The sequence below is a fragment of the Leptosomus discolor genome, chromosome 6 (assembly GCF_034619465.1).
Source record: "Leptosomus discolor isolate bLepDis1 chromosome 6, bLepDis1.hap2, whole genome shotgun sequence".
NCBI classification, from domain to species: Eukaryota; Metazoa; Chordata; class Aves; order Leptosomiformes; family Leptosomidae; genus Leptosomus; species Leptosomus discolor.
Window position 1 is genome coordinate 51,208,214 of NC_141396.1, and position 16,703 is coordinate 51,224,916.

The following is a 16,703-nucleotide window of genomic DNA, read 5'->3' on the forward strand; positions in this document are numbered from 1 at the left end:
GGGAGACACGAGTATGAGAACTTGATTTTTTCAGATCACATCAAATTACCTGTAAAAGGATTTGCTGTTGTGGAATGTACATAAGCACAGAAAACAAATATTTAGCAGGACATAATTTTAAGACTCAGCAGAGCCATAATAACCAAGGAGAGAATTGATTTATCATAACATCAGTTTTCCTGTAACTCCAGAGCATCCAAAGATGTACAGGCTGAGAAAATGTGAAGGTCATGAGAAGGACCCAGCATTTAATTAGATCTCAGCATTGCAGCATAGTTATCATTTGTAGCATTGCCACTTTAAATCATCACCACCAACAATGAGGTGGCATTACAAAGAATTATAGAAATATTTCAAAGTTTAATACTGAAAATACAAACAAGAAAAGACAACATCAATGTACAGGGTTTTTTAAATCATTAAAAATCTCATTCTGTTCAGCATCAGAAGACCAAAGTCTGCACACAGAAACACAAGGCAGCATTTACGGAGTCATGTAAAGGACCAGAATCCACTGGGTCAGAAGTAACAAAGGAAAGTCAAGTGCCTTTTTTATTTAAAAAGGCTAACACAACACTCTTCGCAAGCACACCGAATTCTACAGTTTTGCTGTGATTCCTAGTGTAAGCTCAGAGCCTCAGGTCTTCAAAGACAGAATAACCTATACCCACACATACCAATGAAGCATGGCAAGGTTTAACCTAAATAACATAAATGCTGGATTTACGCTAAATCGCATAATACAGGTATACTTATTGCCCAAATAAAGAACTACCATTACTAGTGCCATGGCAGACACCATGCTTGTGTTAGGTTTGTATTTTACTAAGAATAGAGCTAATGCTCCAGTAAGTCAATAGAAGCTTAAAAGGTAAATAACTTCCGTATTTCATTAAATTATTTCAATATGCACAAGAGCAGTAAAATACTCCCAGGTGACTAGATCTTGCAGTATTGAGAATAAAATTTGGTAGTTCATGTAGAGACAGAAATATCACTGCAGAAATTCAGTTCTGAGATTGCTCTGATTCTGTGTTGGGTTCAGCACATTTACCCTCACGTGACAACTGCTTCCTCACAACGGTGAGGTTTAAGCAACTCTGTCTGTCCCCTTGTTAAACCAGAAGCTGAACCATCATTCATGCTGCAAGGAATCTAACACTAGCTTACTTTCTCGTTGTGGAAATATCCATTCTGCAGATGTTCCTACAACTTAAACTGTGGCCGCAAGCTAAGCAACACACAGCAAAATTGCCTGCCCATATTACAACTAAAATCTAAACAATTTTCAGTGAAACTATGTCTAAATTGCAGATGGTTGCCACAAACAGCGTCCCTTGCAGCAGTTCCAACGCATTTAAGGGGGCAATCCAAAAATATTTCTTGCTATGAAACACAACCGTTTATTTCAGAAATAGATTCACACTTCAGTGACACTGATGAATATTATATATGAAAATCCTCCATGCACTTTCCATTTGAGTAACAATGAATTTAAGTTTAAATACTCAAAGACTTAAAGTAATTTATCTTGCATTTAAGTCTATGTTAAGAGTTAGGATATGGGCATCAGCCCATATAGATTACAGGTGATCTATATTTAAAAGGTGCCTTTGATACCATCACAAGCCATCAGGAGTTAACTTATCTAACAGACAACCCCATCTTGAAGGAGAAAGGGCCTGTAAAGTAACAAGAAATTCTAGTTTTACAAAACATATTTAACAAGAAAGAAAGCAACAGCATATGTAGTTCATTAACAAAGCACTGCTAACAACTCAGGAACACTGAGCTATATGCATCTTAGCAGCTTAAATAATTTGCACTGGTGATACAAACAGTGTTAGTAAACTGACAAATCTTTAAAGGGAACATTTGACATTTTTACCCCATTTTCTCACAATAGAGGCATCAAGTAAACATTTTCACTCTGGTGTTTGGCGGGGGGTGAAGGAAGCTTACATATTTCTGGGCTCCAGGCAAGCCTCCACTTTTAAAATAAATGGATTGATCTGTGATCTCCAAAGAGAATCACAGTGATACGCACTTTCAGACTCTGCATTATCCAACTGAACTAGACACCCTCTAGATCAGGTAGAGTCCACCAGCTACAGGGAAGTAGCCAGAGCCAGTAGCCTGGCCAGGTCTGATCACACCACCCCTGCTACTCTTTGGTCTGCCCCCACTCAATCTTCTGAGCTCAAAAAGCCTTGCATAACAGTTGCAGGTCAGAGTCACTTACTGACACTCCCACCTGCAGAGCTGCTGCCTCTCCCACAGGCGTTTACAATTACATGTTGGGCTCTCCTTCCCTCACGCAAAAACTTATTTTTACATAACTCTAAGCAGGCTTTCTATGCCTAAGCCTTGGTGTAATCTTGAAGACAGAGATCAGGCAAGGGCCACACACTGCAATAAAACCAACCCATTCAAGACTACACATTGCCTGGTAGGATGATCTCTGCTACACCACATGCCTTAATAGCACCACCTTAGGGTGCAATGTTATTTCCTTAATTCTAAAGCTTTTGATAATGTAGCACACAACTCCAAACAGACACACTACTGCTCCTTGAAAAATCCTCCACAAACTCAAATGTGTCCCATTAAATTAACCCCTCCAGCACATCATCTCAATTTGTTCCCCATTTCATTGGGAGCATCTCCTATCAGGAAGGGCGGACATAAGCGAGTTCATACTCTTACTGCATGCACCAAGGAACACAGGCTTCTTGTTATAACACCTCTTGGCGTAGGGTAAGGACACCAGTGGGGTAAATTTAGGTCACACAGGGTTATTTTCATTGCTGAATTTGTTCAAACAGCTACTTTGTTCAGTAGCTACTTAAAAGCTTTCTTTGCCTCAGTATAAAATTTTCTAACCCTCTCAGCTGGCCAAGCGATTTATATTTAATTTTAACCTGATAACATGGCATGGCTCAAGGCTCTGTCCTAGCCTAATTGTGACTGAAATAAATGTAAGACCTCCAAGTTATTTGTAGTTGTCCCCATTCTTATGGAGATGACACAGATCTGTCAACTTTAAGAAACAGAAAAAAAGATTCTTCTTGGTTGCATTAACAACATCCTCAGACAGATGAAAGGAACTGAGTGGGTAAAGGGATAAAAGAATGGGAAGCAACAGACAGTGAAAGTTAGTAAAGACCCAACTTAAGCATTTTACTCTCCCTTCTTGCAATCAAAGATCACAACAGCAACATTTAAAAATATTCTGATATCCCAGTACCTTTTAGCACCTTATACACTCTACCAGGTTATGTGCAGTTGTGCTAACAGACTGCCTGAAATCAAAGCCCTTTTTAAAAAAATAATTAAATATTGCCTCCGAACAAACCCACCCTTTAGTGCTACCATTGTCACTAGCTTTGAATAAACTGGTTTGGCACTGCGATAGACATAAGACCTATGTTACAGCTTTTGCTTTTCTTCTTAACAAGATCAGTAACACATTTTTCTTAAACCTACATACATTTAAAAAAAAAAAAAAAACAACCCACACCAGTGTCTTTTTAAAGACTTCACTCTTTCTTTCTCTAGGAAAAAGATTCATTATTCTCTGCCATAGGACTTCCAGGTGGCAGCAGCTGTACTGAAGGAAGAGAACTTAAGCAGAACAAGGAGACCGCTAGGACAAGCAGCTCTATCTCAAATGTGACTGAAAGACACTGCTGGATAACCCACTTTGTTCACTTTGCTGCCTTGGACATCCATTGCTTCACCTTCTAGCCCCCAGGATCACTAAGACTGCTGATCTTTGACAAAGAGCTCCAAGTCAGCACTGATTGCCACAGAACCTGCTGTGGCACTTTTCCCCTCCTCTCATTTTATTTGGGAGGAGGGGAGGGGGGTGGGAACCACCAAACACCAGGACAAATGAGGAAGACCAGACCAGGTCTCTTGAGTACAAATAAAATACACACAACATTAAAGAGAAAAAAAAAAAAAAAAAAAAACACCACAAACCTGACTGCCTTCTCATACTTACCTCAGGTTTGTCATATCACTTGTATTTTTGTCTTTAAAAAAAAATCTAGATACTCACATCAGCTGAAACTGTCTCAACTTTTGCCAAGCAATCCCAAATTTTGTTACAAGAATGTGAAGGTGATTCACTATTGCTAATGATACTGTTCAGTCCATTGACTTATAGCAGATATGAATGCCACCACACTTGGTATATTACCTCAAAACAAGTAGCACAACTCAGAACATGACAAACTTACCATGAGACAACCAGGCCCTATTTACATGCTCTCATCTTTATTTTCTTTCACCATTAGATTGCATGAAATCTTCCTGATATTACCTGCATTGTGTTTTATAATTTTTCAGACAGCATGCTCTGTTTCATTCAGGTCTCCAGCAGCAAAATCATTCACCTGAGCACCAAAATTGAGGCTCATACTCAACGCTGACCATGCACAGAGTGAATTAACAGACTGCTGGTCTATAAAGACTGCCAAAAGTGAAGCTCCTCTACCTAGCGCTGCTTCTGTGGATACAGTGAGGGAAGCTAATGCTGCAGGAACTTCTGAGAAGAGAAAGTGTAATTGCAATATCACAGTCTGTAAATATTAACACCAAAACTATGAGTTCACTCCAGAGGCTTACAGCATACACACTTTATTACAATGTCTACTCTTGGATCAGAGAGCTCAGTCAGAGAACGGCCAAGCATCACGCTGTTATGCCAGGTATCAGCCTAGGAACACATTTTGAAAATCTGAGAGACTATTAATATCCACTTTTTATTAAGCTGTTGTCTCCACCTCCCCTTTGAGCTACTTATTCAATACTTATTACATAGTCTTCCTCACTTTTTGACATCTTGATACATTACCCTTTTTTAAACTTTAAAAATTAGACAATTCTCATTCTTGAGATCAATTTAAATTACACACACACACCCCCCTTTAATAAAGATTTCTCACGTGCTTAAATTATAAAACTCATATTTGAAAACTAGGTTTCTGGAATAGGGCTGATAGGGTTGCAAATCAAAACAATTTAGATATTATTCATTCACTACACAGGAAATAAACATATTTTATCATAGTGATCTACATAGGAATGAATTTTTATTTGCTAGTTTATTTCTTTTTTTTTTTTAATAATTGCAAGAACCAACAACTGAATGCAGCAGAATGCACAGGCATAGGAAAAAACTCAAAGTCTGTTGCAAGATGTAGTACAAATTATGGTTAAACATTATTATCCTTTTTAAATAATAATTCAGAACGTTCTTCTCTTCCACTGCAAAAAGCTGGGTCACACTCAGTGAGCCTTAATAGACTTTTCAGCAGTTGTCAGAACTACTCCATCTGAGACTCCACTTTTAGCCAGAGGCATTCAGCTATTCCTAGATATTATTTAAATATACATGACTGGAAGGCTTTCTATGAGACTGTCTAAAGTAATTTGTTTTGTAGTTCTCCCCTCCCCAACATATACCCTCACAACACATACAGGGATACTGGAAGTGTTATTCCCCAGCATGTTCACATTTACAATTAATGCTATAACAGTGAAGATTTTAAACGGAACAGTATTAGCTCACCTAATAGGCTATTTCCAGAAACCTCCAGGTGATTTTTAGTTTTAATGAAGTCCAAATTATTAAGAACCATCTGACAAAAGGATTCTCTTATTTTGCTGGTTTAACAGCACTACATAACCATTCTATTCCATCACTTTATTTCACAATAAATTTTGGAAGGCAATATTTAAACTAAGTACATTGGGGAAAAAACTGACCAAGAGTAGGGGTTTTTCCTAGTAACTTAATTTTCATTTAAGAAAGAGCTACAATGCTGAAGTCTTCCTAAGGTTTTCTCTCCCCACTCATGAGAGTTTTCAATATAGATTATTTTTTTTCAAAGCCATTCTGCGGTCTACATTGTCTTTCCAATTCCTTTGTTCCTAAGCACTTTTGGAACCAGCATCAGTAAGATTTTTAAGAGACTAATTACTTCAATCACGCTTCAATTACTCTCTGCTGTATGTTCTCCATATATGTAGTTACATAAACTAGCTAAATCTTTTGCTGAAATATTTAATCTATTCCACAGCATTTAAAGTTAAAAGATGAGGATTTCTGCAAATACATAGGCTCTTGGATCACGAATCCAAATGTCAATTGCTCATTTACTTCTGTTAACCTTGTATTTGCTGCCACCCAAGATTTACTATTTTCAAGAAGGAATAAAGAGTACATTCTGCCCAAAGGGCTCATGAGAAATCATTTTCAAGGGAAATTCGTAACAGGAATATGTGAACATTTCCATATAAACAAGAACTAAAGTATATCAGATCACAAACTCTGAAACAGAGGCTATGTTTCATTCTGTAGATGGCTATTAATACAGCAGAGCTCAGATGTTTGTTTAGAACCACCAGAATATCATCCACTAACACACACTTACTAGACACCATCCCTTTATGCTAATACGCCTCAGGTAAAAGTTCTGGATTATCTTTGTAACTTACTGTAGTTGGATTAAAGCCAACTTAATTTGATATTTAGTTCAAATCCAAACCAAATCTATTTTAGTGAAAAGCAACTTCTTCACAGTCAGGACTTTCTGCATTGCAGAAGTCATAGCATGAAGTACCCAAGACATTATTCCCCAAAATTAACTTCAATTATACATACTGAACTCACAATTGCTTCTGGGAAAATCTGGTGCAGTGGATTTTCAGACTTCTAACTAATCTAATAACTAATCAATAGCTAAGTAGCTTTTAAAACCAATAGTTCTAGATTATATTGTTAGGTTCATGTATGTTATAAAAATTAAGTTATCTAATACATCAGAATAACATAGGAGAATTCACAAAGTTAACTCAACTCTTCAGTGATCAGATACAAATTCTTTTACTGACATAACAAAACAGTCCCATATACAACTTCATTCATAAATTTCAATGTAAATATTCTCTCACAAATATTATGAAAGCATCATCTATTAAGGTTGCTCCTTTCTAAGTGCAAGTGACTGAAGACACAATTTTTGGACTGATGAAACAGTAATTGAGAAACATGCTCTTTCATATACTTATGCAGACAACTCAGTACAAAACTTCTTTCTTATGGTCACCTTACTATGTAGGATTGAACAAACATCCTAATAGCAGAAAAGACATATACAACTACATCATTATAACTAATGTCCTATAGTTTTGCAAAATGAAAATGAGAATTAAATAGCACTATGTACATCCTCAGACTACAAAGTGTCCCTAGCTCTGTCACTTTCCTACAAATACCTATTTTTATTACAAAATTAATACCAGAACAGGCTTCTAGTGAAACTGTCATCCTCAAAGATACAAAAGTTTCATCAGTTTCACAGTTTTTCAACACTTGTCTGTATAAGCATTTTGGAGGGTACTAAAAATAGACTACAGTTTCTCAGGAACATTTTGTAGTAAAAAAAAAAAAATTTTTTTTCCTATAGAGGTTTTCTTCACCACAGCAAAATCACAGATATTATTCTGCAGCCTTGCATGAAAAGCTCAGTTCAGCAAAGATACAAGATCTTCTTTGACATCTGAATAGTTACATACATCCATTTGTCATGTCCTTAAGTACATCTTTTTTCTCTTCACAATCAGAACTTCCACAAAAATGCAAGAAATATGCAATATGTAAGTTCTCTTGTTGTGAAAAACTCCCATCAAAGGCCCCATAGAACATTTATAGAGGAGGAGGAGGGGAAAGCCCCCAGTTGTCAAAAGTTTCTTTTTTAGGTCACTCACCTTAGGTAACTCCCATTCTGATCGGGAACCATCAGCACTGTAGTAGTATGGTCTTCCTTGTTCATCTGCGTGTTTTATCCACTGTAGAAAGAAATGTGATGACAGGAAATGTAATCAGAGTGACAGTCGTAACATAGTAAATCTCTGATACTAGGGATTTAAAGTTAATTTTTAATAAAGTGCCATCCACTTCAGCAGCATCTAGCACATAAACTCCATTAACTAACCAAGGTTAGCTAGCAATGACAGCAACAAGGTTTTCAGCTTCCTGAATTGGGTTCCCTAACATTTTTTCTTTCTGTTAACTCCTCAGAAAATAGTCCTGCAACATCATACAACAGATTATGATAAACAGGTATTTCTGAAGATGGCATATCTCACTTTTACCAACATTACAGTGTCAGTTTAAGGAGGAACGATCTTTGCATCAGATCTGTATAAGGATTTTACACAGGAAATTACAGAATTACAAGAAGCTCAACCAGCAACTGCTGATAATTTAAGACATAATTGCACTTGTTGAACAAATCCCTTTTTAAAACGTCATCAGGAACAGGAGATACAGCTCCTAAATACATTGTGAAGAAGATGATACAATTTCTATGACCTCTATAAGCAACTCCCACAATCAAAGAGGTAGAACTATGACAACTGTGACTAGGTACGCAGAAAGGAAAGAATTGTAATGAGCAGAAGTCTAAGATCACACAAAAAAATGCACAGAAGCACTCACAGCAAGGCTCTTGGATCAAGCAGATTTCATAAGATCGCCTTCCAATAAACTGTGATAGGAAATGCTGTTTCTATCAATCTCAGTGCAATTTAAAAGAAAAAGGTAGCATATTTGCTAAAACACAGGTATAAGCTCTACAGATGTTTAACAGAAATATATTAAGCAGGATAAAATTCCAAAACTACCATAAAACTCAATTATTTAAAACTTTCTTTCAAAAAAACCTTGGTACATCAACTGGAGAAGAGGTGGTGCTATAATACAATAAACTACTGTTTCAATGAACACTTTTTGAAGTTAAAAAAACAAAATACAAATTTAGTGAACAATTAGGAAAATGGACTGCTTTACAAATATAAACAAATTTTGTCATTTATCCTACATGGGAGAAATTTTTATGATGTGCCCAGAATCACAGTAAGTTGCCAGGAGCAATTAGATAATTAGAACAGAACGTAAGTCTTCTGTAAACTACAGCTGTAGTTTAGTCAAGAAGTTTGTCTACATCTGAAAGCAGTACTTAAAATCTCTGGTAAAGTAAAGGATGAAACTGATAAAGCAGCATTATTTTCAGCTTGAAACCATCCTAACTGGAAGGCCTATGTAAACAAGAACAGCTCTTAAAAGACAGTAAGAAAAACATTATATTGGTACAAAAGTATAACCAAGCAGACAGGTGAGGGCAGGAATTTAAAAAAAAATATATATATATACACACACACACATATACACAATATGGTCATTTAGTATAATCTGATACCCAACTGGACATAAGAAAACCTTTTCCAAATAGTAAAGAACGTACATTAAAAAAAGTCAGGTCAGTTGCTAAAGTTTCATGCATATTTAAAAAATGAAAGGAGATGCTGTTGAGGTATGCTTTTCACTTAGAAATGAAATCTGCATTTCTAACAGTGAATTACTGGAAAAGATTTAGAGCACGTGATGAGAAGAAGGAAAAAGTACCTTTTCATTAGTATAGTCATTGGTATATAAGGTTTGACCATGTTCATCCAACTCTTCTGACCAACCCTTTGGAGGAGAACCATACTGACTATCTGACTGGCTGTAACAAGAACTGTGGTCGTTTTCTTCTGATGAAAGAGGCTACAAGTAGTCAGAAACATACAAGGCAGTTTTGAGAATGAAAGAGCTTTAAAATCTGAAAGATCAAAGATTATTTGACGAGGAAGAAAATAGTAATAAATCCACGGAGTTCACTTTTTTGTATCTTACATCAGGGAATAGGAGATGCATTTTTACAGTACAGAAATATTTGATAATTGCTAGGCAAAGTATTTTCAGAACAACTGGTTTATACTGATACAATTTTTTTTTTTTTAATTCTACTATACAGGATTTCAGCTACTCAAATTTGAGTTGAACTTTTTTGCTGATCTAAATTTTATTCCCACAAATATACATTACTGAATGATAAAGAGAGTTAGCTTTAGCAATCTGCATTGCCTCAAAAAACTTGAGACCTGCTACCTTGGTTTTCTGGCAACATCCCAACTTTCATATCTGAAGCCTTTTCTTCCCTTTCCAAATAGTATCTGGAAACACAATAATTAAGGACAATTTGAAACTCCAGTTGCACCTTTGCAGGTCTCAGTACTTTACAGTACTTGTGCAATGAATCCTAAAATATTGGGAATTTCTACTCTCCTCCTTCCCACTGCGAGGCGTGTGACAATGAGCAATGCCAAAGCAAGGCTTTCTGCCACGCACAGCCAGCTGAGGTTTTGAGGAAAACTATAAAGCAGGAGAAAGGCAGAATTTCAATTTTTAAACTAGGAAATATCTCTTCTGAAGAACTTAAATCTTACCAAAAAATATCCAGGTATCGAAACTCACTAGTTTTTAAAAGTCAGTGGTTTTAGAGACTACATGTTTAGTGACATTTCCAAATGATCACTACATAGGTTTTTAGTCTTACCTTTCAGAGTACCTCACCACTTGTGTGGCACAAACTCCATACGCTGACATAAGCCAGCTTACCAACCACAGCAAAACCCATGGGAAATTTTTCAGGTCATTAATAAAGTAACATGAAAAAATATAAGCGTCCTCTACAGCCTACAGAACATGAGCATGTAAACTATGGATTAAAGAATGCCACCTCTCTTCCACGTGGTGTAACATGAAATTCTGAAGTGCCAATTTCTAGCCACTGGGGGGGGTGGGGAACCTTCAGTCCCATTTTTACACTTGAAGAATTAAGACCAAGTAGCTGATAAGAGTGCTATTGGCCCCACTTGAACTACTGTTTAATAGGATAGCTATACTGTATACACAAATTTCAGTTTCCATTATGTTTTAATGGTTAAATATTAAGTGCATTGACATATGTTCAATTGAAGTAGACGACTTTGGATATTTTTTATTATTACTACTGAACAACTTAACACATTTGTATTTGCCTCTTCCAAGCAACTCTGACACTGAGAAAACACTGTACACATGTAAGACTAAACAGAAGACGTAAAAATGAAAATTCTCCTAGAAAAACCACAGTTGTTCAAGTAAGAATGACTGCTAATGTGTCTACCTGTAAGGCACCCATATAATAATAGACTTGATGCTTTAAGGCTTAACTAATCTCAGGTATCTTTGCAGTCCTAAACTTAAACAGAATTCCTGAGTTGTTACAAAGTTTACCAAGCCAAGGCACTCCTTGTCCCTCAGCTAGTATGAAGACTACTAAAGCTGCAGCAACACAGGTTAGAGAACACTGGCCAAACCACACTTGCCAACTTTCAAACTAACTTTCAGCACTTTTTCAGTATTAACTGCCTATATGCTTTTTACATATTATCCATGCTTTTTCCCCAGAGTCTCATCCCCAATTACAGTATACCACATTTAAATAAAGCCATCTTAAGCAGACAGCTGCCCAATCTTACACATTGTAAGAACTTTGCTCTGACAATAAACGGAATTACAGAAGAGGTCCCCTACATCATTGCTTCTACTGTCTGTTTTGGCTTTTTTCCGTTTACTTGGAAAATTCTTGAGTGCAGAGACCAGTTTATCAGCTTGCATTTAATAAAAACAAGAAACTGCTACAGTCTCTCTTCTATCACTTAACCAGTCTAGTTTTGAAAGCTGCTGCTACTACTACTTCTAAAAATGAAAATAATAAGAAAGAATACTGACTAAATAAAGAAGCTAGTATCCCTTTATTACCCCTTGTTTATTCTGAAATAAAAAACAGGGAATGCAACTGCATCTTGGCCACATGTTTTAAATGTAGTTTTCAACTTAAACAAAATCCTGTTGCTCTTCTACAGCTTGCTGGTTAATTTGTTGGTCTCTACTTCACATTATGGTCTCCTAGCTAGGTATTAAAGGTCGCCTTTCTCTGATATGATGACATCTCATACCTTTTACAGTCCATCTTAATTAAATCACTGTACTATCTGACAAATTTCCCCCAGTTACTGTTAAGCACTCCGTCCTCCAATAAATACTCCAATAAATCTTATCTGTAATTCCAAAATCTTACACATTTTCCCAGAGGCACTGTCAATAGGACTTCACTGCCTCCCCTCACCCCATCCAAATAACTGCCATAACCTTTGTGCCGTAACTGTTACCAACTTCTTTGAGAAATCAGGTACAACTTTGCCCCTTCTTAATTATCCAGTAAAATTCAATTTTCTAAATCAAAGCTCTTAAGACCAACTATAAGCTATTTCATGTTCTAGTATATTACACATATATTAGAATATATCATCATTCACAGTTATCTCTTTTACATCAACTTGCCGTCTTGCTACCTAATACAATACCAGCTCCTCTGAAGACAAATCTGCATTTAGTCTTTCTGCATATGCCCTTTTATTACTAAATCTGAAGGGAATGAGCATATGTCAGTCTAGTGTGTAAAAGCCAACTTTACTTCATTATAATGAATTAAATCCGTTTTTACTAATTACTAAGACATATTTGCTCTAAGTCTTCATAATCAGATAAAATTTGGGATGTCCTATATTTTACTGTAGCTTAGGCTTGGGTCTCAACATTTATTCTCAAGTATTTTGCTTTCAGTACTCAGAGGTCATAAACAAAAAGGTGAACACGAACAGTGGAATGTGAAGTACACTCCCAAATGCAGAACAGAAAAGGGGGGGGGGGGGGGGGGGGGGGGAGGCAGCTTCAAGATCAACACGACTACTGGAAAATGGATTGACATGACCTTGTGACATATATTTCCCTAGACTCAAACTTCAATAACCCAGTCAAAGAGGATACAAATTACTTAAGGAACTTGTACTATTGAAAATATAAACTTGTGTCTAGTTAAAAATTAATCAAAACATGCATCATCCATTGGTCTTACAGAGACCGAAAACTTGATAGATATAACTGAAGGCCAATCTGTGATAGCTCAGACATCACAAATAATGTGAGGAACTAAACTGAAGTAAGTTATGAGCAATAAAAAAATTTTTTTTTAAACTCAAGCTTTCTGAACATGCAACCATGTGGTGAAGTCATGGTACAGAGGTATGAGCGAGTCAGAGGGATCATTTGTAGATGGGGAGGAGAAAGAATTATTGGAAGTCTTTCCATGAAAAGAAGGAAGAATGACGACAACAGAAAACAAGTTACACTCAATACAAGGAGTTACTACCCAAAAAAAAATTGTCTTATCCAGACTAAAAACAGAGTCTTATCCAGCAAAAGGACAGGACAGCCAGTGAGAAATTAACAGACCATCATCAGAGATACCAAAGTGACTGTCACAAACATTTCACCAGTTTGCCTGTGGCAAGAAAATTTCATAATCATATAATCATTTAGGTTAGGTAAGACCCTTAAGATCATCAAGTCCAACTGTTAACCCAGCACTGCCAAGTCCACCACTAAACCATGTCACTGAGCACCACATCTTTTGAACACCTCCAGGGATGGTGACTCCACGACTTCCCTGGGCAGCCTGTTCCAATGTTTGACCATTCTTTCAGTAAAGAAATTTTTCCTAATGTCCAATCCAAAACTCCCTTGGTGCAACTTGAGGCCACCTCCTCTTGTCCTGTTGCTAGTCACTTGGGAGAAGAGATCGACCTCCACCCCACTACCACCTCTTCTCAGGTAGTTGTAGGGAGCAGTAAGGTTTCCTCTCTGCCTCCTCTTCTCCAGACTAAACAACCCCAGTTCCCTCCGCTGCTCCTCATCAGACCTGTTCTCCAGTCCCTTCACCAGCTTCGTTGCCCTTTGCTGGACACACTCCAGCACCTCAATGTCTTTCTTGGAGTGAGTGGCCCAAAACTGGACACACCTCCCTACTCCTGCTGGCCACGCTATTTCAGATATAAGCCAGGATGCTGTTGGCCTTCTTGGCCACCCGGGCACACTGCTGGCTCATGTTCAGCCGGCTGTTAACCAGCACCTCCAGGTCCTTTTCCACCAGGCAGCTTTCCAGCTACTCATGCCCAAGCCTGTAGTGCTGCATGGGGCTGTTGTGACCCAAGTGCAGGACCCAGCACTTGGCCTTGTTGAACCTCATACAACTGGCCTCAGCTCATCGATCCAGCCTGTCCAGGTCCCTCTGCAGAGCCTTCCTACCCTCAAGCAGATCAACACTCCTTGCCCAACTTTGTCATCTACAAACTGACTACGGGTGCACTCAATCCCCTCATCCAGTACACTGATAAAGCTATTAAACAGAACTGGCCCCAGTACTGAGCCCAGGGGACACCACTTGTGACCAGCTGCCAGCTGGATTTAACTCCATTCACCACAAGTCTCTGTGCTCGGCCATCCAGCCAGGTTTTTTTACACAGCAAAGAGTATACCTGTCCAAGCCATGAGTAGCCAGTTTCTCCAGAAGAATGCTGTGGGAAACAGCGTCAGAGGCTTTACTAAAGTATAGGTAGACATATCCACAGCTTTTCCCTCTCTAAGGCTGTTTAAATGCTCGCGGATGTCACAGCTGCTATGAAGGCCATGCCAAAGGCAATGGGCAATGAAAGGGTCCCTTTTTCCTTTCTCTTCTGTTTCTGGCACTACTGTCCCAGAGGTAGACTTCTATGACAGAGCTTCCAGCAATCAAAGATTTTTGAGTAGTCCACAATTAAATTTTAAAACTAAACATTGTAATAGGCTCAGGAGGAAATCCACCTAAACTACACATATATGAAAAGGGTATGTATAAGTGAAATATGTAGATTTCTTGATAAATGTTTGCTTTTTTTCTTTCAGTCAGGAAACTGATTAACCTAAGTACTGTTTGAACAAAAGAGCACTATTTTAAGCATATTTAAATAGTAATATCTATCTCCCAACTATTCCTTTGCTTTATCTGAAACACTGCAGTTCAGATAAACACACACCACTGTCTGGCTCTCCCTAGCAACTGGCTGCACAGAATATATCGGCACCTCAAATATTAGCCCAAATGATCTTTTAAATAAACTTTGAATGAAATAACTTCATGGTAAGCTTCAACTCTCTTAAGCAAGGTCCGCAGCCAAGCTTTGCCAAAATATTCTGCAAAAGCAAAATGCATAATGAAAAAATCCACTGATAAATCTGAAGAATACGTTTACAGACCAAATGTAAACTAGTCAGAAGCTCCTACAGCTAATTGCCAAAAGCTGGGGTGGATTCCCCCCCCTCCCCCGGTCAGCATTTGCTACCCTTGGATCTAGACTCTTGGCTAGGCAGAGCTTCTAGCACAGTAATTTTAATGTTCTTGTCTTCTGTTCTCTAGCATATCATTCACAGAATGAAGAAAAATATTTTGTCAATTTGATAACAAAATACTGCTCCATCAACTGCCCTTTCTCCTAGTTTGTCCTACAGCTATCCAAGCCAGAAATCATTGACAAATACGTAAATTCAAACCTCCTGAGTAAACGGTTAAATAAAATGCTGCAACAAGTTATCCAGCTAAACTTAATTTTTATATTCACTATGATTATTCCACCTCTTTAAGAATTCGTGAATTAAATAAAATTTGAGTTTGAACAGTCACATATGCCCCTCTTTAAAAACAATAAACATTTTAAAAGCATCACAGAATACATAGAATTATTAATAGTATGTATAAATCTAGGTACAAAACCCCCCAATATATTTTAATTTCATAGAAGCCTCAATTATGTCAGTATTTTTGATGTGAGTGGAAAGTGCTGAGGAACTCTATTAAATGTGGTTTTGAGTCCAGAACTCTGGAGTTCTCTACATCCATCTTAATCTCTAAATCCACCTTCATTCCCCTCTACTAAAATATTTTTCTCTATCAGAAAAACACCTCATATTTAAATTTACTGCCACAGCATTAACCAAGCAGTAGCAAACACCTGTATAAGCCCTGCCTTTGTTTTACTCTGTATTTAACTGATATTGACAGAAATAAATAATTCCCCTTGCCTTTTTCAACGCATCCCCATAAATCCTGCTTCTAGAAGCACTGTCGCACTCCCCCTCCTTCTTCCCAAAATATGTGGCAAATACACTGGGAAAGAGAATGCACTCCATGTCAGAGAAGTTATGATGGTTGTCTTGTTCTATTGTCATTTATAGTCCTAATAGTTTCAAAATATCTTATTTTTCCTTTACCTTTAAAAGAAAAGCAATACCTGCTGAGGGACTGTAAGGCAGTTTTACTACTCTGGTACACAGTTCACATATGTTTTCTTCTACACAAAAGCGATTGAAGAGCTCAATTGTTTACTACTACATACCAAGACTCATGACCAAAAAGACAAATAAAGACACTCCTTGACACCTCAAAACTCAGCAATATCAAACTCTAAAGCAAAACAGCATTTATATGCATCACAATCTCATTGCTTGTGATCTCAGAAGAAACTACCTCATGGTCTGCATGGCTCTGGGAATCCCCTTTGTTAATGCTTGCATCTCGGGCCCACCGTGGAGGTTTCCAGGTTCGTTCCTGTGATCCTCTGTTGTAGTAATAACAGCGTCCTGTTGTATCTTTATGGGTTTCCCATTCCCCATTTATTTGGACCGGAGCACTTGTAGGTAGTGGTGGAAGTGCAGACTGAGATATTTTCAGTTCTTGTAAATTAGCATAAACTGGTGAATCAGGCCTCCCTTGGCTTGGTGGAGTAGTTGGCTATCAAGAGAAGAAATGTATTGTTAAAGAGCAAATGAATTTTAGAATGCCCCCTTTCAAATCAGAACGTATTACAGTAGTAAAACAAACCAACAAACT

At 37.6% G+C, this 16,703-nt stretch overlaps 1 protein-coding gene across 8 annotated transcripts in view; it reads right to left on the bottom strand.

Annotated features, from left to right (window-relative positions):
* ARHGAP12 (Rho GTPase activating protein 12) overlaps nt 1–16,703 on the bottom strand; it is a 71,697-nt gene that overhangs the window by 26,493 nt on the left and 28,501 nt on the right. For 5 of the 8 annotated variants that reach the window (XM_009955339.2, XM_009955338.2, XM_086467505.1 and 2 more), the window contains exons 2-4: nt 16,341–16,604; nt 9,479–9,619; nt 7,780–7,860 (exon numbers count right to left, since the gene is read on the bottom strand). In XM_009955339.2, coding sequence (XP_009953641.1) covers nt 7,780–7,860; nt 9,479–9,619; nt 16,341–16,604 — 486 coding nt within the window. The remainder of the gene's footprint in view (nt 1–7,779; nt 7,861–9,478; nt 9,620–16,340; nt 16,605–16,703) is intronic. The other 3 variants (XM_009955342.2, XM_009955341.2, XM_009955340.2) reach the window with 1 other exon arrangement.